This window comes from Cynocephalus volans, chromosome 7 (assembly GCF_027409185.1).
Source record: "Cynocephalus volans isolate mCynVol1 chromosome 7, mCynVol1.pri, whole genome shotgun sequence".
Classification (NCBI taxonomy): Eukaryota; Metazoa; Chordata; class Mammalia; order Dermoptera; family Cynocephalidae; genus Cynocephalus; species Cynocephalus volans.
This window is the reverse complement of record NC_084466.1, coordinates 77,113,471-77,139,156: the sequence shown is the minus strand read 5'-3', so window position 1 is coordinate 77,139,156 and position 25,686 is coordinate 77,113,471. Positions and strand designations below refer to the sequence as shown.

The 25,686-nt window shown below is 38.8% G+C and overlaps 1 protein-coding gene across 1 annotated transcript in view; it reads left to right on the top strand.

Annotated features, from left to right (window-relative positions):
* The window catches only part of KL (klotho), a 48,209-nt gene extending 23,205 nt beyond the window's left edge, over positions 1–25,004 (top strand). The window contains exons 2-5 of the mRNA XM_063103482.1: positions 17,613–18,123; positions 18,892–19,160; positions 23,015–24,116; positions 24,667–25,004. Of these exons, the coding sequence (XP_062959552.1) occupies positions 17,613–18,123; positions 18,892–19,160; positions 23,015–24,116; positions 24,667–25,004 (2,220 nt within the window). The remainder of the gene's footprint in view (positions 1–17,612; positions 18,124–18,891; positions 19,161–23,014; positions 24,117–24,666) is intronic.
* The last annotated feature ends 682 nt before the right edge of the window (positions 25,005–25,686 follow it).

The following is a 25,686-nucleotide window of genomic DNA, read 5'->3' as shown; positions in this document are numbered from 1 at the left end:
TTCCATTTAATCCCTTATTCCAGGGTTATTTCAACTGATCCCTATTATTGGCCTTGTAGGTTGTTTCAAATAATCTAACAATTATGACTGGCACATAGTAGCTACTCAGTAAGTATCTGAAAGAATAAATGAATGAATGATCCTATGTTGTTGGATGTTCAGGTTGTTTCCACTGAACTCCACTGTTGGCAGAGCATGTACACAGAGTCCTGGTGAAAAGCCACCAGCTCATGAAGAACTGTGCGGGAGTGTGGCATCTACTCCGGCTGCATATGGGTAGGGTGCTTTGGGAAAGGACTGCCCGAATGTGTCTGGGGAGCCAAACAAGGTCACAGGGGAGACGAGAGTTGGGCTCAATCTGGGAGGAGTGGGAAGTTTTCAGTGAATAACTAGGGGAACTACTACTAAGAGTAAAGGGCTAATTAGGGAGTAGGTCTAAAACAGAAGGCAGAGAGCGATATAGGTAGAAGAGGAAAAGCAGAATATTACTTCAGGGTTGGCAGGCTGACATCCAAGGCCGTGGGTGAGGGGTGAGGGGAAGTGGGCCTGGTGGTAGCAGGCGAACGGGCTGGGCAAGATGGGCTGCAGGAGAACGTATCTATAAAACTGTGCCGGTTCATGCTGTTAGCTTGCGAGGGGCTGTAAGTCTTGGTGCTCAGAGCTAGAAATTCCACTTATGTGGTATGCTGAAAAGTCCATTGTAAAGTGAGTGAGCCCAACTACCGCCTCTTCACAGACACAGGCGTGAGATAAGGGCACACCTCACGTTACTGCACCGCACTTTGTCATGCTGTGTGGACACAAATGGAAGGTTTGTGGCAACTCTGGGTCCTGCAAGCCTGTCAACGCCATTCTTCCAACAGCATGTGCTCACTTTGTGCCTCTGTGTCACATTTTGGTCATTCTCGCAATATTCAAACTTTCATTATTATCATTACATCTGTTATGGTGATCTGTGATTAGTGATCTTTGATGTTACTATTGTGATCATTTTGGGACACCAGCGCCATGCCCACATAAGACAGCTCCACTGGCTGGCCCTTCACCTGTCTCTCTTCCTCTCTTTGGGCCTCTCGATTTTCTGAGACACAACAATATTGAAATTAGGCCAATTAATAACCCTACCGTGACCTCTAAGGGTGAACACTTAGAAAGAAGAGTCGCACGTCTCTCACTTTAAATCAAAAGCTGGAAATGATTAAGGTCAGTGAGGAAGGCGTGCCGAAAGCTGGGCCTCTCCTGCTGAACTGTCAGCCAAGTGGTGAATCCAAAGGGAAAGCTCTTGAAGGAGATTAAAAGAGCTGCTCCGGTGAACACCTGAATAAGAAAGCGAAACAGCTTTACTGCTGATATGGAGAAAGTTTTAGTGGTCTGGATAGAAGATCAACTAGACACAGCATTCCCTTAAGCCAAAGCCTCATCCAGAGCAAGGCCCTAACTCTCATCCATTCCATTGTGAAGGCTGAGAGAGGTGAGGAGGCTGCAGGAGAAAAGTTGGAAACCAGCAGAGGTTGGTTGACGAGGAAAGAAGTCGTCTCCGTAACATACAAATGCAAGGTGAAGCAGCAAGTGCTGATGCAGAAGCCACAGCGAGTCATCCAGAAGATCCAGCTAAGATCACTGATGAAGGTGGCAACACTAGACAATGGCTTTTTAACGCAGACAAAACACCCTTATATTGTATTGGAAGAAGATGCCATCTAGGACCTCATAGCTAGAGAGGAGAAGTCAATGCCTCACTTTAAAGCTTCAAAAGAAAGGCTGACTCTCTTGTTAGGGGCTAATGCAGCTGGTGAGTTGAAGTTGAAGCCAGTGCTCATTTACCATTCCAAAAATCCTAGGGCGTTATGAAGTATGCTAAATCTACTCTGCCTGTGCTCTGTAGACGGAACAACAAAGCCTGGATGACAGCACATCTGTTTACAGCATGGTCTACTGGATATTTTAAGCCCTCTGTTGAAAACTCCTGCTCAGAAAAAGATTCCTTTCAAAATATTACCGCATACTGGCAATGCACTGGGTCATTCAAGACACCGATGAAGATGAACAAGATTAATGTTGTTTTCATGCCTGTTAACACAACATCCATTCTGTATCCCATAGATCAAGGAGTCATTTCAACTTTTAAGTCTTATTATTTAAGAGATACGTTAATAAGGCTATAGCTGCCGTAGATAGTGATTCCTCTGATGGATCTATGCAAAGTAAATTGAAAACCTTCTGGAAATAATTCACCATTCTAGATGCCATCAAGAACATTTGTGATTCATGGGAGGAGGTCAGAATATCAACATTAACAGGAGTTTGGAAGAAGTTGATTCTAACCTTCATGGATAACTTTGAGGGGTTTAAAACTTCAGTGGAGGAAGAGTTGCAGATGTGGTGGAAATAGCAAGAGAACTACAGGTAGCATTAGAAGTGGAGCCTGAAGATGTGACCCAATTGCTGCAATCTCATGATCAAACTTTAACAGATGAGAAGTTGCTTTTTTGCAGATGAGCAAAGAAAGTGGTTTCTTGAGGTGGAATCTACTCCTGGTGAAGATGTTGTGAACATTGTTGAAATGACACCAAAGGAGAGTACTACATAAACTTAGCTGATAAAGCAGCGGCAGGGTTTGAGAGGATTGACTCCAATTTTGGAAGAATCTCTACTGTGGGTAAAATGCTATCAAACAGCATCGCATGCTATAGAGATATCTTTCAGGAAAGGAAGAGGAAGAGTCAATCGATGCAGCAGACTTCATTGTCATCTTGTCTTAAATTGCCACAGCCATCCCAGCCTCCAGCACCCACCACCCCGATCAGTCAGCAGCCGTGAACACTGAGGCAAGACCCTCCACCAGCAAAAAGATTGTGGCTTGCTGAAGGCTCAGATGATCGTTAGCATTTTGAGCAATAAAGTATTTTTTAATTAAGGCACATTGTTTTCTTTTTAGACATCATGCTATTGCACACTGAATAAACTACAATTTAGTGTAAACATAACTTATATGCACTGGGAAACCAAAAAATTTGTGGGCTGCTTTATTGTAGTGTCTCGAACCAAATCCACAATCTCTCTGAGGTTTGCCTGTATTCATCTAACTGGGTGTCAGGGAAGTTAGAGGTGAACCCGGGAGCAGAAATTAGGTCCCAGGAAACTTGTAAGGAACTGCCCATAGAAACTACTGGCTGTTTTTGTGGATAAAAGTTATAGATGGCTATTTTGGGAAATTATTTAATTTATTTATTTGTTCTACTTGATGGTTATTTTGCGTGAGGCTGTTTGAAATTCTATCTTAAGAAACTACAGTTTATAATCCATATAGTTGTGTTGATAGAAGTAAGAGGAATAATTTGGTCTACAAACACGAACATTAGGCTAATTGGCATCCTGTGTAACAGCTCAGGATAGCAGTGACTTCTAAGAAAGTCCTCAGACATGTAATTGTGATATTGCTCGTGAAGTTGAGATAAAAGGATGCCTGAAACAAAACAACCCCCCCCAAAACAAATCTCCAGTGCTCTCTCAATTTTTAAAAATCCTTTGACCTTTTCAACAGAGTGCATCTTTAATTTAGAACTAAAGTAGCATTTGGAGGGCTCTTGTTGGGTAGGGAGTAGACACAAATGAGCTGTTTGAATTATTTTCTGTTTATGGGCTGCATTTCAATTCTTTCACCATTGGTCTTGGTCAATTTAATTAAGATTATTTGTGGATTAAATCCTTTAAGAATTCTCCTATTTCATTTTTTTTTTTAAAGAATCTAAGGAATGGTAACAGAAGGCAGCCCATTTAGTGTTACCCCTGACGTATATTTGAGTGATTATTACTACCATCGGTGTTTTCTCCAATTTTAGATTCATATATCCAGCTGCCTACCAGACGTCTACATAGAGGAAGCAAACCCATGGCCCATCCAGGACTGATCTCTTCCCCCCGCCAACCCCTTATCTTTTGCTTTCTCTGTTGTCCTTGATTCATTCCCCCTCACATGCCACCTAGAACGTCCAACGCATCAGCAGGTTCTGTTGCTACTGCCTGCAATGATGACCTATATCTGGCCACTGCTTACTGTCTCCTTTGGTCCAATCCACCATCACCTTTTGCCTGGACCACTGTGATAACTGGTCTCCTTGGTTCCCTCGTGCCTCCTCGAGTCTATTCTCTGCATAGCAGCTGCTGAGCTTTTAAAAATCACGAATCAGATCACATCACTAGCACACTCAGAATAAATACTTATATGGCACATACCATGTGCCAGTCAGTTCCAAGGGGTTTCCATATACTGACTTATTTAATGCTCATAAGGATGTGATTATAAGCTGCTATTGTTATCTGTGTTTTACAGATGAGGAAACAGAGGCACAGAGAAGTTAATTTGTCCAAGGTCACACAGCTAATCAGGGTGCAGAATTAGAACAGATGACCGAATCCATGCTCTTAACCACTTGCCCAACTCTTCCCACGCCCCCTGCCCCGGCCTAATTTAGCATCCTTCACTTTTTCTTCTCAGTCGGGTCTCTCAACAGTGAGGGTTCTCCTCAAAGAACCTGTCCTACCTAACTGCACTCTCCATCTCAGTCCCTGTCCCCTCTGTCCTTTCTATGCCTTATTTTCACTTGTTATCTTCCTTCCTCCCTCAATGTAAGCTCCATGAGAACAGGATCATATTTTGAATCTTTTAGAAAAGTGCCTAGTGCAATATTGGTTGAATGAATGAATTGATCCCTGTAATTAAAAGCTAAATAACTGATTTTTTTTTTAAAAAAAGTAACAGTTACTATTGTAGTTTCAGATATAAATTTATGTTTCAGAGAAAATCAGTGTTCTTTTGCCACATAGATCCTAGGTAATTATACTTCTGTCCCTGAATAGCTTTGCCTGTGACTAAGATATCTACCAATTATTAATTTATTTATCTATAGATCTTTAAAATTGATGCACATATTTTAATGCAACCGCATACATTCTCTGTAACAAATATCCTGATAAACCTATAGAACATTCCCATAACCCCGGAAAGTTTCCTTGTGATTCCTTCTAATCAATTCTTACCCTCCGTAGGTGACCCTATTCTAATTCCTATCACGATAGACTAATTTTGGGACTTTGTTTAACTTTATAAGAAAATGCCAAATAGTTTTCCAAAGTGGTGGTACTGGTTATACTCCCACCAGCAATGGATGAAGGTTCCAGTTGCTTTACATCCTTGCAGGGATTTGTCATCAGTCTTTTTAATTGTAGGCGTCTTAGTGGGTTTGATTGCTTATGGTGGTTTTAATTTGATTTCCCTGATAATGTTGATGTCGAGCACCTCTGTAGGTGCATACTGGGCATCGGTGAAGATTCTCTTGTGAAATATGCATTCAAATCTTTTGTACGTGGTGTGGAGGGGGAGTTATTTTTTACTTTGATTGGGAGGATTATTGTATTTATATCGGATGTAATTCTTTTGTCATATATATGTATCTATATTTATGTTATGTACAAATGTTATATATATTTTCTTCCAGTATGAGATTTGCCTTTTTATTTTGTTAAGCTTTAATGAATCAGTATTTTCTTTTATCACTAGTGCTTTTTGTGTTCTAAGAAATCTTTTCCTACCCCGAGATCAAGAGGCTGTTCTTTTATGATTTGTTATACAAACTTTACAGTTTTAGCTTTTTGATTTGGATTTATGATGTCTCAAGTGAGTTTTTATGCAAGGTGTTAAGTTGGGGTATATATATATATATTTCATATATTTTTCCAGTTATCACAGGACCATTTGTTGAAAAGGCTTCCCTTTTGCCATATAATTGCCTTGGTGCATTAGTTAGAAATCAATTTGCTATGGCTTTATTTTTTAATTCTCTATTCTTCTCCTTTAATCTATCTGTCTACCCTTATGCCAATATCACACTATATTGATTATTATAGTAAGTCTTGAAATCAGGTAGTGTGAATGCTTCACCTTTGTTTTTTCCTTTTTCCAGTTATTTTAACTCTTCTAGGTTTTTTGACTTATATATTTTAGAATTAACTTGTCAATTTTTACGAAATGTTTGTTGAGATTTTGAGTGGGATCATATTGATTCAATAGATCAAGTAGGGGAGAATTGGTAATTTAACAATATTGAGTCTTCCAATCCATAAAAATGGTATCACTTGCTTTATTTAGGTCTTCTTTAATTTCTGTTAGCAATGCTTTGTAAATATCATTGAAACAGTCTTGTACATCTTTTGTAAAATTATTCCTAAGTATTTTGTGATTTGGTGCTATTGTAAATGGTATTGTATTTAAAATTTATTTTTAACTGTTTACTCCTTGAAATAAATAAAATTGATTTTTGTATATTGACATATTCTGTCAACTTTCTAAATTCACTTATTAATTCTCTTATTAGTCCTAACAGGTTTTTATTTTTGTTTATTTTATGTCCCGTAGGATTTCTACATAGAGAATTTATGAACGTTATGAACAACAGAGTTTTTTTTTTTTTTTTTAAGTCTTCCAATTCCTTCTTTCCAATTGCATTCTTTCTTTAATTCACCTTAGTGCACTGGCTGAGACTTCCAGTAAAATGTAAATAGAAGTTGTGGAAGTGGTTACATTTACTCCTAAGTATTTTATTCTTTTTGAATCTATTATAAATGGGATTATTTTCTTAATTTTCTTTTTAGATTGCTCATTGCAATTATATAGAAATACAACTGACTTTTATGTATGAGTCTTGTACCCTGCAATTTTGCTGAATATATTTGTTATTTCTAATAGATTTTTGTGAATACTTTAGGATTTTTCATATGTAGAATTGTGTCGTCTGTGAATAGAGAGCGTTTTACTTCTTTTCCAACTTGGATATCTTTTATTTTATTTTATTTTTTGCCTAATTGCTCTGGCTAGAACTTGCAATAAAATGTAGAAGAGCAACAACAAAAGCAGGCATCCTGTCTTGAGCCTGATCTTAGGGGGAAAACTTTCAGTCTTTCACCATTAAGTATGACGTTATCTGTGGGTTTTTCATAAATGCTCTTTATCATGTTAAGGAAGTTCTCTTCTGCTCCTAGTTTTCTGAGTGTTTTTATTATAAAGGACTTTTGGATTTTGTCAAATGCCTTATTTTTGCATTAATTAAAATGATTGTGTGGGGTCCCTCCCCTTTATTCTGTTAATGTGATGTATTACATTGATTAATTTTTATATGTTGAAATATCCTTGCATTCGTGGAATAAATATTACCTGATCATACCATATAATTTCTTTAATATGCTGCTGGATTTGTGTTGTTAGTATTTTGTGGAGCTTTTTGCATTTATATTCATAAGAGATATTGGTCTGTAGCTATTTTTTTCTTGTGATGTATTTACTAGCTCTGGTACCAGGGTAATGCTGGTCTCATAGAATAAGTTAGGAAGTGTTCCTTCGCTCCTATTTTTTGAAGTGCTTGAGAAGGATCAGTGTTAATCTTCTTTAAATGTTTGGTACAATTCACCATTAAAGCTAATGGTCCTGGGCTGTTTAGCTGAAAGATTTTTGATTATAGTTTCCATCTCTTGTTGTACATCTGTTCAGTTTTCTATTTCTTCTTGAGCCACTTTTGGTAATTTGTGTGCTCTTAGGAATTACTCCAATTCATCCATGTTATTTGCCTTGTAGGCATCCAGTTGTTGATAGTGTTCCCTTATAATACTTTTAGTTACAAAAATGGATATACAGAAAAGGTCAGTAGTAATATCCACATTTTATTCTGATTAATTTGGGTCTTCCTTTTTTCTTAGTCAGTCTAGTTAAAGGTTTGTCAGTTTTGTTTTTTTCAAAGAACCAACCTTTAATTCTGTTGATTTTATTATTTTTCTGTTCTCTATTTTGTTTATATCCACTCTAATTGTTATTAATTCCTTTATTTTGCTAGCCATGGGTTTAGTTTGCTCTTCTTTTTCTATTTCCTTAAGGTGAAAGGCTAAGTTATTGATTTGAGATAGTTTGTGCTTTTTTAATGTAGGAATTTGCAGTTATAAAATCTACTCTGAGATCTGCTTTTGCAGCAACATATAAGTTTTGGTATGTTGTATATTTTGTTTGTTTGTTTTTGTTTTCATGCATTTCTGAGTATTTTCTAATCTCCCTTGTGCTTTCTTCTTTGACATTGGTTATTTAAGAGTGTGTTTTTTAATTTTCACATATTTGTGAATTTCCCAGTTTTCCTTTTATTATTGATTTCTAGTTTCATTTCATTGAGGCCAGAGAAAATACTTTGTATGATCTCAGTCTTTGAAAATTCATTAAGACTTGTTTTGTGGCCTAACATATGGTCTATTCTGGAGAACGTCTCATGTGCAATTGAGAAAAATGTGTATTCTGCTTTTGTTTGTTGGAGTCTAGAAATGTCTATTAGGTCTAATTGGTTTATGGTGATGTTCAAGGTCTCCATTTCCTTGTTGTTCCTCTGTCTAGATTTTCTAGCATTATTGAAAGTGCAGTATTGAAGTTTCCATTAATTATTATTGAATTGTGCATTTCTTCCTTTAATTCTGTCAATTTTTGCTTCATATACTTTGGGGCTCTATTGTTGGGTGCACATATGTTTATAATTTTTATATCTTCTTGATGGATTGACCCTTTTACCAACTAGTAATGTCCTCTTTTCTGTCTGTTAGTGATTTTTGACTTAAATTATATTTTGTCTGATATTAGTATAGTCACTCCATCTCTCTTTTGGTGCATTTTTTTTTTTTATATCACTGAGCTTAATTTTCTGATATTTTTAGAATTTTCATATCTATATTCCAGGTATATTGGTTCCTAATTTTCTCATAATTTTTTTGTATCAGGGTTATAGTAACCTCATAAATTGAGTTGGAAATATTCTCTCCTCCATTTTCTAAAAGAGTTTTTGTGGAATTGGTATTATTTCTTTCTTAAATATTTAATAGAATTCACCAGTGAAATGATCTGGGTTTAGAGTTTTCTTTGTCAGAAGATTTTTAATCATAAATTTAATTTCTTTACCTGATATAGATCAATTAAAAATTTCTATATCTTCTTGTGTCAGATTTAAGAAGTTATTTTTCAAGAAATTTGTGCATGTTATCTAAGTTGTCAAATTTTTTGGCATGAAGTTGTTTGTAATATTTTCTTTTTGTCCCATTAATGTCTGAATATTTGCAGCAATAATCTCTGCTTTATTTCTTATGTTTTACTTGTATCTTCTAGATTTTTTTCTTCATAAAGAGTATAAAGAGGAGTATCAATTTTATTAATATTCTCAAAGAAACAAGTTTTGCCTTTGTTAATTTTCTATTGTTTATTTTCTATTTCACTGATTTCATCTTTTAGCTTTATTATTTCCATATGTCTACTTATTTTGATGTTAATTTGCATTTCTATTTTCCAACTTCTAAAGATGGAAACTTAGGTCACTGATTTTTAGATCTTTATCTTTTTCCAATATTAATATCTAAAGCTATGATTTCCCTTTAAGCACTGTTTTAGCTGCATCTTAAAAATTTTGATTTGCTGTGTTTTTATTATTTATTTAGTTTAAAATATTTTCTAATACCTCTTTTTATTTCTTTTTTGACTTATAGATTATTTAGAAATGCATGTTTAATTTCCAAATATTTGGTGGATTTTCTAGATATGTTATTGATTTCTAATTTAATTCCATTCTGGTCACAGCATATTCTTTGTAAGATTTCAATGTATTAATATTTCTCGAAATTTATTTTTTTCCAGCATATGGTTTATATTCATGAACATTTTATGTACACTTGAAAATATTGTCTAGTGTAGTGTTGACAATATTGTCAAGTTGATTGATAATATTGTTTAGACAATCTATACATACTTATTGATTTTTTTTTGCTACTTCTTCAATTACTGAGGAGTTAAAACCTCCAACAATAATTGTCAATATGTCTATTTTTTTAATTCTGTGAATTTTTGCTTTATGTGTTTTAAAGTTCTGATATTATTACATTTAGAATTATGTCTTTTTGATGAATCAACCCTCTTATTATTACAAAATATCTGTATTTATCTCTGGTGACATTTCTTGTATTGAAGTCTATTTTGTTATTAATATAGCCATGCCAGCTTTTATATGCTTATCATTTGCATGATATATCTCTTGCCATCCTTTATCTTTCAAACTGAGACTTTATGTTTATAGTATATTTCTTGTACACAGAATGTAGTTGGAACTTATTTTTTCAAAAGCTAGTTTGACAGTATCTGTCTTGTGCTTGGAGCATTTAGTCCATATTTATTTGAGTATTTATCGATATGATTTGGTTTATGTTTATCATCTTGCTATTAGTTTTCTATTTGCTCCATCTGTTTTTTGTTTCTTTCTTTCTGCATCCTTTTGAAGGAATCAAATATTTTTAGTAACTCATTTTTCTTATTTTATGGGCTTTTTAGATATACATTTTAATATATTTTTGTGGGTTTTTAGGGATTATGCTATCCTTATCATATAGCATACTTAGAATTGATCTTGTTAATCCCATTCAAAAAAGTTTTTATTTTGTTTTGGAATTTTTATATATTTTTCTAGTTTCTGTTTCTCTGTTGTCATTCCCAATTTTTCACTATATCTATCTTTTCCTTGAAAAATCTGAACATATTTATAATAGCTATTTTAAATTTCTTTGCTAATTCCAATATCTGAGACATCTTGGCCTCTGTTTATTTTGAATACTTTTTATTTCTTACTGAAAAGTTTCATTTTCCTGTTTTTCATGTGTCTAGTAATTTTTTATCATACTTTGGACACTATGAATGATACTTTATAGGGAGTCTGGTTAATGTTATCATCCCTTAAAAGGTATTGTGTTTTGTTCTGCTAGGGAGTTAAATTAACAGAGGATTCATTTGATCTTGACAGGCTTGGATTTGGTCTTTGTTAGAGTTGGTCCTATTTCAGTTTTGTCCTCCCTCCTCAGGTATGACTTTTCTGAGTTTCAACTGAATGCCTAAAGTGCTCAGTCATATTTCTCTACTCTGGCTACTCTGAACTGCAGTGTTCCCCAGACCTACCCAACCTTTGGTATTCAGCTCTCAGACCTAAGGCACCTTCTCTTTGCCAAGTCTTGCAGAATCTTGTCCTGTGCATGTACAACCAAGGACCATTAGGAATCTCCATGCAGACTTCTGGGCCCTTTCTTTGTGCATCTTTCTTCTTTTCTGGATATCGACCTGATTCAGCAGTTCTTGCCTCTGATTTCGGTCTTCTCAGCTCAGCAGTACTGCTGTGTATTGCTTGGCCTTCATTTCCCTCACCCAGGTCTGGAACATGACCCAAGGCAGAAAAGTGGAGTGGACATGGAGCTCACTGCCTATTTCCCTTCACTCACCATTTTTAAATATCTGTTTGTGTGAAATTTTGTGTTGGGTTCTGTGAAGGATACAAATAGGTAAATGATAAGGAGCTTACAATTTAGCAAGAGAGAAAAACGTCTATATGTGCTATGAAATTCAGAGTGTTTCCCTGACTTCCAAAATTTGGAGACACTAGCTGATGAGTAGAAGGAATACCAGATCAATTTTTTTCTAGATTTTTCAGATCCCATATGTCAAAATCTAAATCAAGGCTAGAAAGGAAGCAAGAAAGGCATCACATACCAGAGTGACTTATAACTTACAGTGGGTCATTAGCACATTGTGAGACAATACAGTAATTCTCAGAGGCCTACCATATCAAATTCTTTCTAATTTACTTTTTATGATGTGTGCCTGAAAGTTCTCTCTCTTTCAAGGTCTTGGAAATAAAATAGAACCAGGGTATCTCACAAGAGAATTTTCCTGCTTTGGCCTGGAAAAATGTTTCTGTCCAGACTCTTTGATGTGGTTCTTATGCCAGCCTTCATTCCTTCGTATCTGTTTATTAAATACTTATTCTGTTTCAGACACCTTGCTACAATCTGAAGATAGACAGATAAAAGACCCAATCAATGTCTTTGAAGGACCTACAATGTAGACACTTGAATAAATGCAATAAAATATGGTTAAGGTCTTTGATAGAGGTCAGCTGTGGAAACACATAGAACGGACGTTTAACTAAGGCTGGGAAGAGAGAAGATGTCTGGGAAGGCTTCGTGGAGGTACTGATGTCTGAGCTGAGTTTTGAAGTGGAGGTGAGGGTGGAGGAACTGGGAACAGGCAAGACATACTTTCGAGAGCTGCACCTGTAAAAATGTGGAAGCCTAGGGAATCTCCAAACTACAAGTAGGGTTCAGTGTGCGTGGGACTTGGGATTTGAGGCAGAGTTTGTAGGGCGAGTTAGAGAACAGGTCAGCAGGGGTTCAGATCAGGGATTTCTAATAACTGTCAAGCAGGGCCTGCCACCAACTGCTATGAACCATTTTCCTTTTTAGAATTTTAATTATTATTATTATTATTATTTATCTCTAAAGGAATACATGTTAATGGTAGGAAATGGAAACATATGTAGACAGGTAAAATGAAGAGAATTATCCCACCCACAATCCTGCCACAAAACTCTTTTAACAAGTTACAAATTCTTCCAGATCTTTATGTACATATTTTTCTTTAATTAAAATGCTATTAAACTCTACTTACTGTTTTGTAACCTGTTTTTTTGTTCAGTTAGCATTTTAAAAACATCGTGTTAATAGATATTCTTTTGCATTATTTATGTTTGAATAATATTTTTTTATGATACCATCATATATTAAAATGTTCATATATGGTTGTAAACATATTTGAATATTGGACATTTCAATTGTTTTCAATATTTTGTTACTATAAAAAGTATTTAAATGAGCATTCTTGCCCATACAGTTTATTATTTCCCTGAATCCTTGGCAATAAGTTTATTAAATCTAAATCTTAAGTCAACAAGTAACAAGATTAACATACTTAGAATAATTAGAAAGTGATGCAAGACTATACATAACCATCTTCCTATTAATCATCCTTCGTTGTTGCAGAATCCTAAATGGTGACCTATCCCACACTCTGCCTCACGGTGTTTGATTTCTCAAATCTACCATCTGCAGATGGAATGAACTGCCTCTGAGGAGATGAGAACTCAGCTCAGTTAACAGACAATGGGGCTCCTTGGTCCACAGAGGGGATGTGGGAACCCCTTAGGGAGCTCAGTCTGGGCAGGATGCATCACTACCTACACTAGATGATGTATGTCTAAGACTCTTGGACCCTGGACGAGGGATGTGCAGCTTGGTGTGGCAGGTTGGGCGGGGTTGAGGGACTTCCTGGAGAAGATGCCATGCATGGATGACCACCAAGTTGGGCTACTGTAGAGAACAGGCAAATAGCAGATCTGATAGGGTTTGGAGTGGGGTCCATAGTTAAGCCAAATGGTATCTAAGATGCTTTCCAATGCTGTAGATTTATCCTTTTCTAAATCAACTACTTAATAGACACTTTCACTGGCATTATATCGTTTAATCCTCACAATATCCCCATGGGAGAATAGATGTTATTCTTGTTTATATAGAGAAGTAACTGAGGCTCACACTGGTAATAGATAGAGGAGTTGGGATCCAAACCTGTCTCTTCAACTCCAAACACAGGTTTTATTGCTACGTCACATTCTGCTATGAGCTGGATTTCTTAGCAGGTGGTGATTCCTTTATCTGCAACGTTCTTCCTTTTAAGTCTGCTCATCCTTTAGGGAGAGCGTTCATGGAGACCTTACAGTTGCAAACTCTGTTAGTAGTTTTACACAAACTATCTCTTTTAATCCTGGTGACGGCCTTGTGAGAGGCACAGGAAACTCAGGCTTACCTGCCCAGATTAAGTGATGCAGCCAGAAGCACACAAGTAAAAAGTGATGGACAGGGACTTTATCTGATATCCAAGACCACACCCTTCCCTATGGTCCAGGCCACATATCTTTTTCTCACTAAACCTCCTCGAAGCCATGTCAAAGTCCTCAAGGTTAGAAGAGTGGTCCATGATTATAAACAATTCCATTGAATGTCTTCAGCAACCTGCAAAGCTGACTCAGAGTAGGAAGTTTCCTCGTCAGCACTTGTTCTGCGGCAGGACTCCTGTTAGATTTAAGGACATGACTATTAATAAAGTCCCCTGGCCCTAAGTCGCAAGGGGTGGATTCTTAAGTACCAGCCTGGCCTGCTCCCTTGCTCTTCTGTTTAACTGTTAAAAGTCATCATGAGGTCTCCGGTCAACAGGGAAAGGAGGGGCTGGGAGCTATGAGGAAGGCAGAGGAGGGTGGGAGACATCCCAGAGCTAACAGCAGCCTGGCACCAGTAAGTCCCTGGTTTCTGCCTCTGTCTGCAAGCAGGCAAGAGAGTACACCAGGGGCCTAGGCAGGAGCTGAGGGGAGACCCCTCTACCTGGAAGCAGGCAAGAGAACAGACCAGGGGGCCTAGCCAGGAGCTGAGAACATCCCCCCACCCCCAGAAGCAGGCAGGAGAGTATGCTGAAAACACGACTTCTGTGTGGCCCACCACAGCCACTGCCACAGCCACGGCTGCTGCAAAAATGGCTCAATGCCAAGGCAGTAGCCACAGCCACTGTGCACGTGGCCCACCAGATACTTGACTGCATTGACACAAGGAGAGTCACCGGCAGAGACTGGAAAAAGAAAAGAACATCTCTCTCCTCAAAGCCCACTCCAGAGTACTAGAAGAAATAACTGCTCTATCAGATGACCAGACATCAGTGCAGAGACACTAGAAATATGAACACCCAAGAAAATATGACACCACCAAAAGAACACAGTACTTCTCAGATACCAGACCCTGTAGACCAGGAAACCCTTGAAATGACTGAAAAGGAACTCCAAGCAACAATCTTAAGGAAAGTCACTGAGATAGGAGGAGACTCAGAGAAAACATAATGAAATGAGAAAAAATATCCAGGTTATGTACGAGGAAATTTACGAAGAGATTAATACCTTAAAAAAGAATGTAGCAGAACTCATGGAACTGAAGGATTCATGTAAATTAAATAAAAAACACAACAGATAGCTTAAGCAACAGGCTAGAACAAGCAGAAGAAAGAATTTCTGATCTTGAAGATAGTCTTTCTGAAACAACCCAGACAGACAAAAAAAAAAAAAAAAAGAAAAAAAAGAAAAAAGAATTAAAAAAATGAAGAAACTCTGAGAGCAAGCAGACGACCTTAGGCACAGAAACATTTGAATTATGGGTGTTTCAGAAGGGGAGGAGAAAAGAAAAGGCACAGAAAACCAATTCGATGAAACAATAACGGAAAACTTCCCAGGTATAGGAAGAGACGTGAACCTTCCGATCCAGGAGGCTCAAAGATCCCCAAACAGATTTAACCCAGAAAGATTCTCTCCAAGACACATTACGAACTGGCAAAGCTTAAAAGACAGAGAGAATCTTAAAAGAAGCAAGACAAAAGTGTCAAGTCACCTATAAGGGAACCCTATCAGACTACAGCAGACTTCTCAACAGAAACTCTACAGACCAGAAGAAAATGAGATGACATATTCAAAATACTGAAAGAAAAAAAGCAGCAAGTGAAGAATACTATACCTGGCAAATGAGGGAAAAATTGTATTTTCCAGACAAACAAAAACCATGGGAGTTCACCACCACATGGCCAGCCCTATGAGAAATCCTCAAGGAAGTCCTGCATCTGGAATCCCCAAAACGATAATCACTACCATGAATACACAAGAAAGAACAAAATCCACTGGTAGAACAAAAATGCAATGAAAAGAAACTATATCTTACCATCACAAAAAACCATAATGACAATGTAATAATGCTTTATTTCTGATTTTAGTAATTTCAGTCTTCTCTCTTTTTTTCTTGATCATTCTAGATAAAGGTTTGCAAATTTTGTTGATCTTTTTCAAGAACCAATATTTGGTTTTGTTGATTTTCTCTATTGTTTTTTAATTCCCTATTTCATATATTTTTGTTGTAATTTTTGTTATTTCCTACTTATATTTGCTTTTGGTTTGGTTTCTTCTTTTTCTTTTTTCTTAAGGTAGGAGTTTCATGATTTGAGGTTTTTCTTATTTTTAATATAGGTGTTTACAAGTACAAATTTTCCTCTAAGCACTGCATGAGCCCTGCATCCTATAAATTTTGATATGTTGAGCTTTGATTTTTATCTCAAAGTACTCTCTAATCTCCCTGTGATTCTTCTTTCTACCCATTGTTTATTTACAAGAGTATTGTTTAATGTCTGCACATTTGTGAATTTCCTAAATTTCCTTCTGTTATTATGGTCAGAGAATATATTTTCTATCATCTTAGTCTTTTTAAATGTATTAAGACTTGTTCTGCGGCCATAAAGAAAAAAAAAAGTCACTGGTTTCTTACATCACATGGGCAAAGGCCCCTCTTCTTTTGATCAACATTTTATTTTCCATTCCTTCTTAGCTGCTTCAGGTCATAAAAATATATATATTCCGTGAAATGAAACACAGTAGATATTCACTGAGAAACTAAAAATAAGAGTTAGACATAAAGTGTCTTATTCCATTGAAATGTTTGGCTAAACTCTTAGGAGCGGGGATGAGGCCGTTCTTGGGTACCTGCACTGGAATGAACCATGAGAAGACTATTTAGGAAATCTGAACAGGACATTTGACACACACTGAGCATAAGTTTCTTCAGGCCTAGGGAGTGAAATGAAAATGGGCATGATCATTTTGGAGAACATACAGAGTCAAACAGAGAACGAGAGTAGATTTTTCAGAGTGTATGTTAGGAGAAGAGAAGACTAATGAACGGGACTTGTACTTGTAGGAAAACAGGCAGAGTATATCAAGAAATTCAAAGATAAAGAGAAACTGAAAGTAGGGGAGAAAAAAACAATCCCTATAATCCTCACTATTCTTTGTAAGCAAAAAGGAAACAAATAAAAATACCAGAAGCCAGTAAGACTTGATGAGAATATAAAGTTGGTTTTATGGAAGCGAAGCCCTTTTTCACTGCTGTAGGAAACTCCCAGCTGAGCCCTAACCATGGCCATCTGATCTTCTCGCAGCTGTATTTAGTTATTTTTTGCTCTTGGCTTCTATCCTGGGTTCCGGGGTTCTGGAGGGTGGGCCAAGGTTAGATATTGGAGTTGTTCTTTTAATTTATTGTGCTAATTCTTCTTAAGGAAAAACAAAGATTGTGAGAACACGTGTTAGAATTTTAGCTATGAGAAATGACTTAGAAATATTAAATTGACTCCAACAACTTGAGTCAATTTGAAAACTCCCAGTCTCTAAGGATAAAAAATATAATCCTATTTAGAAATTCCTGGTGTGATCACAGATGTGGGGTTGGTTCTTTTCATGAAACCCATTAATTAAAAAGCACATAATCCAGAGTCAATTAAGTAGTGAGATATTATACTAAATTCTTATTTTATTAACTTTTCAAAATGTGAATCAGAACTACACACTCAACCCAAGAAATTCATAGTTTCCACTGACTGCTGGAGAATAATGGAAAAAAACTCCAGTCGTGGTAGCAGCTCACTGTGGGGTGACCTACCTTCAAAATAATTTATTGGTTGAAGCAGATGTTTGCGTTGTGGGCTTAGTTACTAAGTTAGGCTTGATGAGAAACAGATACAGCTGGAAATGGGGATTCAAATATGTAATGCGTTTCTCCTCACAATCAGAGATAAACTCCCATGGTTCTTCTCTTCACAGGCTCATGCCAAAATCTGGCATCTCTACAATACTTCTTTTCGCTCCACTCAGGGAGGCCAGGTGTCCATCGCCCTAGGCTCCCACTGGATAAACCCTCGCAGAATGACCGACCATAACATCAAAGAATGTCAAAAATCTCTTGACTTTGTGCTAGGCTGGTTTGCCAAACCCATATTTATTGATGGTGACTATCCTGAAAGCATGAAGAATAACCTTTCATCTCTTCTGCCTGACTTTACTGAATCTGAGAAAAAGTTCATCAATGGAACGGCTGACTTTTTTGCTCTTTCCTTTGGACCAACCTTGAGTTTTCAACTCTTGGACCCTGCCATGAAGTTCCGCCAATCAGAATCTCCCAGCCTGAGGCAACTGCTCTCCTGGATTGACCTTGAATATAACCACCCTCAAATATTTATTGTGGAAAATGGCTGGTTTGTCTCAGGGACCACCAAGAGAGATGATGCCAAATATATGTATTATCTCAAAAAGTTCATCATGGAAACCTTAAAAGGTATGATTGCAGCTACAATTTTCATTTCCTGCCAAAATCCAGTGAGAAATCAATCTTTAAGAGGATCTGTAATAAACTACATGAATTTATATGTTTTAATTGTAATGTAGAAATTCATTTTGGCAATAGTGGGAATGCATTTATGTAACACCTTTCTCATTTGGGGTTTGAAGAACGTAAATTTTTAAAACTCATTTTGTGAATGAGAAACTGGGTTATGATGTTTGAAATTACTTGACTTTCAGAGTTACTAATTTAGATTTTTAGATTCTATTAAGCATAAAATAAATCCCAGGATATTTAGGGCTCTGTACGTTTTTGAGTTTTTGTTGCTTCGGCTGAATAAAACACTTTTTAGAGAAAAAGGAACACCCAATATTCTGGAGAACATAGTAAGTAGCTCATGCTTTTAAAGCCTTTATTGATTTATTGCATCAGGCACAATGCTAGGTGTCTCAGATAGAAAGTGGGACCAGACTTCTGCCCAGCCCTGTAGAGCACCCACTGGAAATAAAAAACTATCCTGTCACGGTGCTCAGAAATTCAAATAAAAACATAGTGGAGATAAGCCTATTTGTGAAGACATTTATTTGTAGAGTTATCTAGACTCGATTAGAGTCTTTGTAATAAGAAAAATCATTGGTTTACCAAACAAGACGCATTCCACCGTATTTATTTCTTGAAGTAGTAAAACCTTCAGATGCTCTTGAATCATGAGGTTGGTGTCCAGAGAAAGGTCACGTTGCTCTCTTGTCTCTGCCTTTGCAGCCATCAGGGTGGATGGGGTCAATGTCATTGGGTACACGGCGTGGTCCCTCATGGATGGCTTCGAGTGGCACAGAGGCTACAGCATCAGACGCGGACTCTTCTATGTTGACTTTCTAAGCCAGGATAAGAAGTTGTTGCCGAAATCTTCAGCCTTGTTCTACCAAAAGCTGATAGAGAAAAATGGCTTCCCTCCTATACCTGAAAATCAACCCCTAGAAGGGACATTTCCCTGTGACTTTGCTTGGGGAATTGTTGACAACTACATTCAAGTAAGTCAGCTGACAAAACCAATCAGCAGTCTCACCAAGCCCTGTCACTAGTAAGTAGTGCTTCCTTATTAGGCTGGTTGTCATGGCACATGGTCCATTCTTTGAGCCAAACACGGTTCCTTAATGAACACGTTAAGTGCACAATTTGGAATGCTTTTTCATAGATAAGATATAACACAGAACTCCAAAGTATCCAAGATCTCAGTGGAGCTGCTGAGATTGAGGCAGGAACATTAGGCAGAGCCCTCCTGAGGCCTAAATGTGGACCCTGCAAACTTGCAGAAACACCTCAAGAAATAAAACCCTTGGTCCAATGATTCACTGTTCAGAATGGCCTTTTTAACAATAGTCATTGAAATGATATGGAAGTTCTTCAAAATGATCAATCAATATTTATTGAGCATCTATGACGTAGTTAGCCCTCAATATTCTTTTTGATTTCCCTAATTTTAAAGGGACTTGTTTTCTAGAGTTTGATTGAACACTTTAGTAAGCACTTATTGGATGCCTAGTGTGTACAAAGCTCTGTGTTATTTGCTCGGTTAAGGGCAGCTCTGTTAAGGGTAGAAGACACACTGAGATGAGTAAGATGGCCTGTGCTTTCAAAGGAGTAAAGGAGTCTATTGAGAGAAAATGATGGATGTAACGGAGTGAACGGAGCACGGTGGTAAGTGGTAAGTAAACACAACGGTGGTGGTGGTCCGGGTGTGAGGGGGAGGCGTGCTGAAGTGAGGTCTGAGAGGGACAGTAACAGTCAAGACAGAGACAGGTTTAGTATCCAGAGACAAGCAGTGGGATTTAGCATGTTGGATTCTTCTAGCAAATTCATTGGTTCTACAAATAGCAGCTTCAAAAGAAGTATTTGGAAGAATGCTTGGATCTGTGGAAAGGCCTCCAATTTGAAATGGGTTGCTGTTTTCTTGTAAGTATCGAACTAAAATCTTTTATTTATAAAGAACTAAATCAGCACTATCCTTAATCCTTTTGTGTGTGTGTGTGTGTGTGTGTGTGTGTGTGTGTGTGTGTCTGGTTTGGCATATTCCTATGTCTTTTCCAGACCATCCAGTTCGTTTTAGAGGCAGCCTGGGCACCCTCCTTCCTTTTAAACGACAACTGAGGAAAGAAAGCGTGCCAGCAGGAATATCCGCGCGCAGTAGAGTTTCGTAGCGTCCTGCACAGCGTGGGGACTTCCTCCATCTCTGTCCTTCTCCCTCAGCCCACTGCTGTTTAGAATCTCCTTATCCTAATTTGTCACCTCAAATTGGGACTGATACCGAGGCTCAAGTGGGGTCTGAGGAGGCAGAAGCGGGGCTGGCAGGGAGCAGGAGGCCAGGAGGAGGGGAGGCAGGTCGCCTCCCGCAGGCCCCTCTTGCCGCTCCCCTTTACTGGGGCTGGGGCGATCGGACGGTCCCCGTCCTTGTCCCGTCTCTTGACTGCTGGGCAGTGTGCCCCGTCACCGGGGGCTCATGCTGTGCCCTGATCTCTGCTGTGTGAGCTTCCGAGGGCAACGGGGCGCGCTGCGGCAGTGGGGACGGCGTCCTGTTTCCTGCAAAGAAAAGCCAGGCTGCGGTCAGAAGCAGCAACTGTGGCCGTGGATGGCAGGGGAGATGGGGAGAGAAGCCCTTTTCTCCACACGAGGCAAATGGTTCTAGAAGCCGATCTAACATCAGCCACGCAGCAGCTCCGGAGCTCCTGTCTGAGGCTGCCCTGTCCTTTCGCCCCCTCAGCTCAGTGTCCCTTCCCCTCCACCTGGCAGAGCTCCTCAGACCCCTCCTCTGCAGAACCCGCCAAACACAGAATTCAGTCTCCCTCAAACCCACGGTGGACGGTGGACGGGGACGTCTCCAGAAGCTTCTAGGGGGAAAAGGCTGCACTTGCGGGCTTCCCCCTCCAGCTTTGCATGGCGGGGCAGCGCCCTTCCTAAGCTGGCTCCACCATCCACGTGGCAAAAGTGCCTTCTTTCCTGTCTCAGTTCTGAGGGGGTGTGCCTTTTCATTTACAAGCAGTCCTCTAGGCTTTTAAGACATTCTATCAAAGTCCTGAGAAGTGATTTTTAAACCATCAAAATGCACATTTTCCCTTCTGGCTAGTATTTTAAACTCAATATTTGAGGCATGCATTTCACCTGAACAACTTTAAAAATAACATTCCATTAAGCACCCAACCTGTTTGATGTATGACCTTAGCTCCTTCACATAAATTGCCACTTTAGTTGGACCCAATTTCCCAGCTAACAGATTTGTTTTCCTAGAACCACTAAAGCTCAGAGCTAATATAAATACAGAATGTGCAATGTACTAAGGACATAGAGCTTCTGTAACGTTGGTCCCTGTTAGGAGAAAGCTTCTTCCACAGCATAATAAATACCTTCTCTCTACTCATTCCTTCTGAGCAGTCCAACTCTATTATTTCATTTTTTTTTTTTAGTAAAAACAAAATAATGGAGGTTAGGAGGTATTTTGCCTAAACACTCATTTCTAAATGTGTTTTTAAGAAATATATATATATATATATTAGAAATTATACTTAGTCTCTCATATTTGTTTTCACATGGACTGAATAAAAGCTGATGTTTTGAACAATTATAGGAGAATTTAGTCAATAAGGAGCTCTATGAAAATAATCCAAAAATTTTCTTCCAGCTCTAAACACTTTTACTTCAAAAGAACATGCAAATATTTTCTCTTGTGAAGCTGAGGAAACATGACTTGTGGATGCCTCACAGTGGAAAAATCCTTCTACAGCATTCCCACAGGATCAGGCAAATGCATGTGTGGGTGATCTACAAGGGATAATTCTCCAGAAAAAGCAGCTGCCCTCTGACATGCTGTTTTTTATTACTTTCCTTTATAAACACAGCACTTAGCCCTCCATAGAAACAGCAGTGCATTTGCAACAGGCTTGTAAAATGCAACAAAACCTCTGGAGGGAGGATTTTAGTCATTTTGATCTTACAATTTGCCCCCTTTTCCTAAATACCTATTTTTATTTTGAAGGCTTACATATCATATGATTGAGAACCAATATTGCATCATCATTACAGAAAAAATAATTTAGTAAAAAAACCCAAAAAACAAAAAACAAACACCACTGAAAAAATCCCAATATGGGTGAATGACAATATGAGGATACTTCAAAAAGTTTATGAAAAAACAGAATTAAAAGATAATACTAATCTTCCCATGAACTTTTTGAAGTTCCCTCATATTGTTCCTTATTTCCAAATTGTCTCAGGATTCCTAACCTCAGTCATATTGAATTTGTTAAAATCTGTCATTGACCCTAAAGCCAGCAAAAGACAACAGTTCTGTTTATTTAGCACGTCTCCTACCTAGAGCAAACCTCAATTTAGAACGTGATTTTAAGAAGCACAATTTAATTATAAACACCGTTGCATTTTCTGACTCTCAATCAGGTTTTAAGCTTTTCCTTTTTTTGGTCTAGTTTTCTTTCTTTTTCGTAATCTGAAAAAGTTTCATACCATTAGGGATTTGATACATTAAAAGAAAAATATCCCCAAATACTCTGCGTCACACAGACCAGCGTTGTGGAAGAATCATTAGCGTTTGTCATGTGAAGTGACCAAACAGATTCAGATTTTTTTTTTTTTTTTTTAAACATGAAAGTAACAGTTTAAGGCTCAGAGAGAACGATGGGTAAAACAAATGTGCGTAAAAGAAAGTGGAATGTTTTCTCCCTCAGGAACTTACCATGCATGAAAGGTAATAGCAGTTCTCAGCTAGGCACGTTCCTGTCCTTGCTCAGCCGGCTTGCCAGTGCCGTTGAAACAAGTGCATCGAGTGACTTCTGCAGGGCTGTGCAGGTGAAGCTAACGTGCGCTCTCCCCTTCGTAGGTAGACACCACTCTGTCTCAGTTTACCGACCCGAATGTGTACCTGTGGGATGTCCACCACAGTAAGAGGCTTATTAAGGTGGACGGGGTCGTGACCAAGAAGAGGAAAGCCCACTGCGTGGACTTGGCTGCCATCCGGCCCCAGGTCGCCTTACTCCTGGAGATGCACGTCACGCACTTCCGCTTCTCGCTGGACTGGGCGCGGATCCTCCCCCTGGGGAACCAGTCGCAGGTGAACCAAACGGTCCTGCACTACTACCGCTGCGTGGTCAGCGAGCTCGTCCGCGCCAACATCACGCCGGTGGTGGCCCTGTGGCAGCCTTCCGCGCCGCACCACGGCCTGCCGCGCCCCCTGGCCAGGCAGGGCGCCTGGGAGAACCCGCACACCGCCCTGGCTTTTGCAGAATACGCCCGACTGTGCTTTAAGGAGCTGGGCCACCGCGTCAAGTTCTGGATCACGCTGAACGAGCCGTACACGCGCAACATGACCTTCAGCGCCGGCCACAACCTGCTGAGGGCCCACGCGCTGGCCTGGCGCGTGTACCACGACAAGTTCAGGCTGGCGCAGGGCGGCCGGATCTCCATAGCCCTGCAGGCGGACTGGATAGAACCGGCCTGCCCTTTCTCCCAAAAGGACAAAGAAGTGGCAGAGAGAGTTCTGGAATTTGACATCGGCTGGCTGGCTGAGCCCATTTTTGGCTCTGGCGATTATCCACGTGTCATGAGGGACTGGCTGAACCAAAGAAATAATTTCCTTCTACCTTATTTCACGGAAGACGAAAAGAAGCTCATCCAGGGTTCCTTTGACTTTTTGGCTTTAAGCCATTACACCACCATCCTTGTAGACTGGGAAAAAGAAGATCCCATCAAATATAATGATTACCTCGAAGTGCAAGAAATGACCGACATCACGTGGCTCAACTCCCCCGGGCAGGTGGCCGTGGTGCCCCGGGGCTTACGCCAAGTGCTGAACTGGCTGAAGTTCAAGTATGGGGACCTCCCCATGTATGTCATAGCCAACGGAATCGATGACGACCCGCGTGCCGAGCAAGACACGTTGAGGGCGTATTATATACAGAGTTACATCAATGAAGCTCTCAAAGGTGAGGAGCCCCTGAAACAGCGGTCTCTCGAAGGTTATGTCACCATGGGCACGACACCTGATAGAAACTTCCCAACATGAACACACACGGTCACTCTCAGAATGAATGACGTGCTGCCCATTCCCCGTCACGCTGAAACAGTCGAGGAGATAGCTAATATTTTTTTTTCCCCAGGGATAAGGGAGTTTAGCTAAAAGTGGAAAAGCCCGGAAATCCTACTCTGAATGTGTAAAAGTCATAGAGCCTCTGTCTTCCATCTCGGATGGCTCCACAGCCGTCTTAACTGCTCCATGCACATGAAGGTTTAAACTAGTCCACCATAGTAGGTTTCATTATGTAAAGCCAACTGGTAAATCTAGCTCAATATTTTTCTTAATAGTCGCCTTTTTATCTTTGCATGAAAGAAGCCTTTAACGATTAAGTCCAATTGAGTCTGAAGTTTTATTAAACGGTATTGACGTTTTCCCTGATGCACCAAGGCTGTATAAAAGTGAGGTGTTGCATGAAAAACATTTTAGTAACTGTTCTCCTCTCCTTTTGTTTTTTCCAGCCTACTTATTGGACGGTATCAATCTTTGTGGATACTTTGCCTATTCATTTAACGATCGCACAGCTCCGAAGTTTGGTCTCTATCGTTATGCTGCAAATCAGTTTGAGCCCAAACCGTCCATGAAACATTACAGGAAAATTATTGACAACAATGGTTTCCCAGGCCCTGAAACTCTGGGAAGATTTTGTCCGGAAGAATTCACCCTGTGCACCGAGTGCAGTTTTTTTCATACCCGAAAGTCTTTACTGGCTTTCATAGCTTTTCTTTTTTTTGCTTTTATTATTTCTCTTTCCCTTATTTTTTACTACTCTAAGAAAGGCAGAAAAAGTTACAAATAGTTCTGGGCGTTTTTCTATTCATTCGTTTTGACATAATTATGCACACATACCAGCTGTTAACCGTCTGCAGCTCTCAGTGTTGTGAAACTGTGAATTTCATACATCTGACTATTAGAAAACTTTTTTATGGCATATGACAGAGGTTTTAAGATGGGCATAGGTGATTGTAAAATATTGAGTAATATGAATAGTGCCAGAATTTTTTCTTTTTTTGGGTGATTAAAAAACTGACAAGTACCACTTGTAACACTCTGTAACAAAAACATGAAAAACGGTAACCATACCAATGCAAAATTTGTACAGATAATTGAATGACAAGATTAGGAATATTTTTATATGTGCCCATTCCTAAATTTAATGTTTTTCTTGAAGTAATAATTGCAAGCGGTAAACTAAAAAGTTAAGTCCCAAGTAACCATCTCTCAACTGCCATGATAATGCCTCATGGCCATACCTCTGTTGAACCAAGTTTCCCATGAAAAAGAAGATGGCAGAGTATAGGAGATGACAAAGGTCCCTAGGCTGTAATGTTTTTAGCAAAGGCAATCATTATGAATTTACATATCAGGTTAATGATACATTTAATGAATTGTGGAAATTTGTAAGTTAAATGACATTGAGGTGCTCTCTAAAGCCCCGGTTCTTGAATGCTTTGTCTAACTGGCACTTGTTGAGGGCCTGC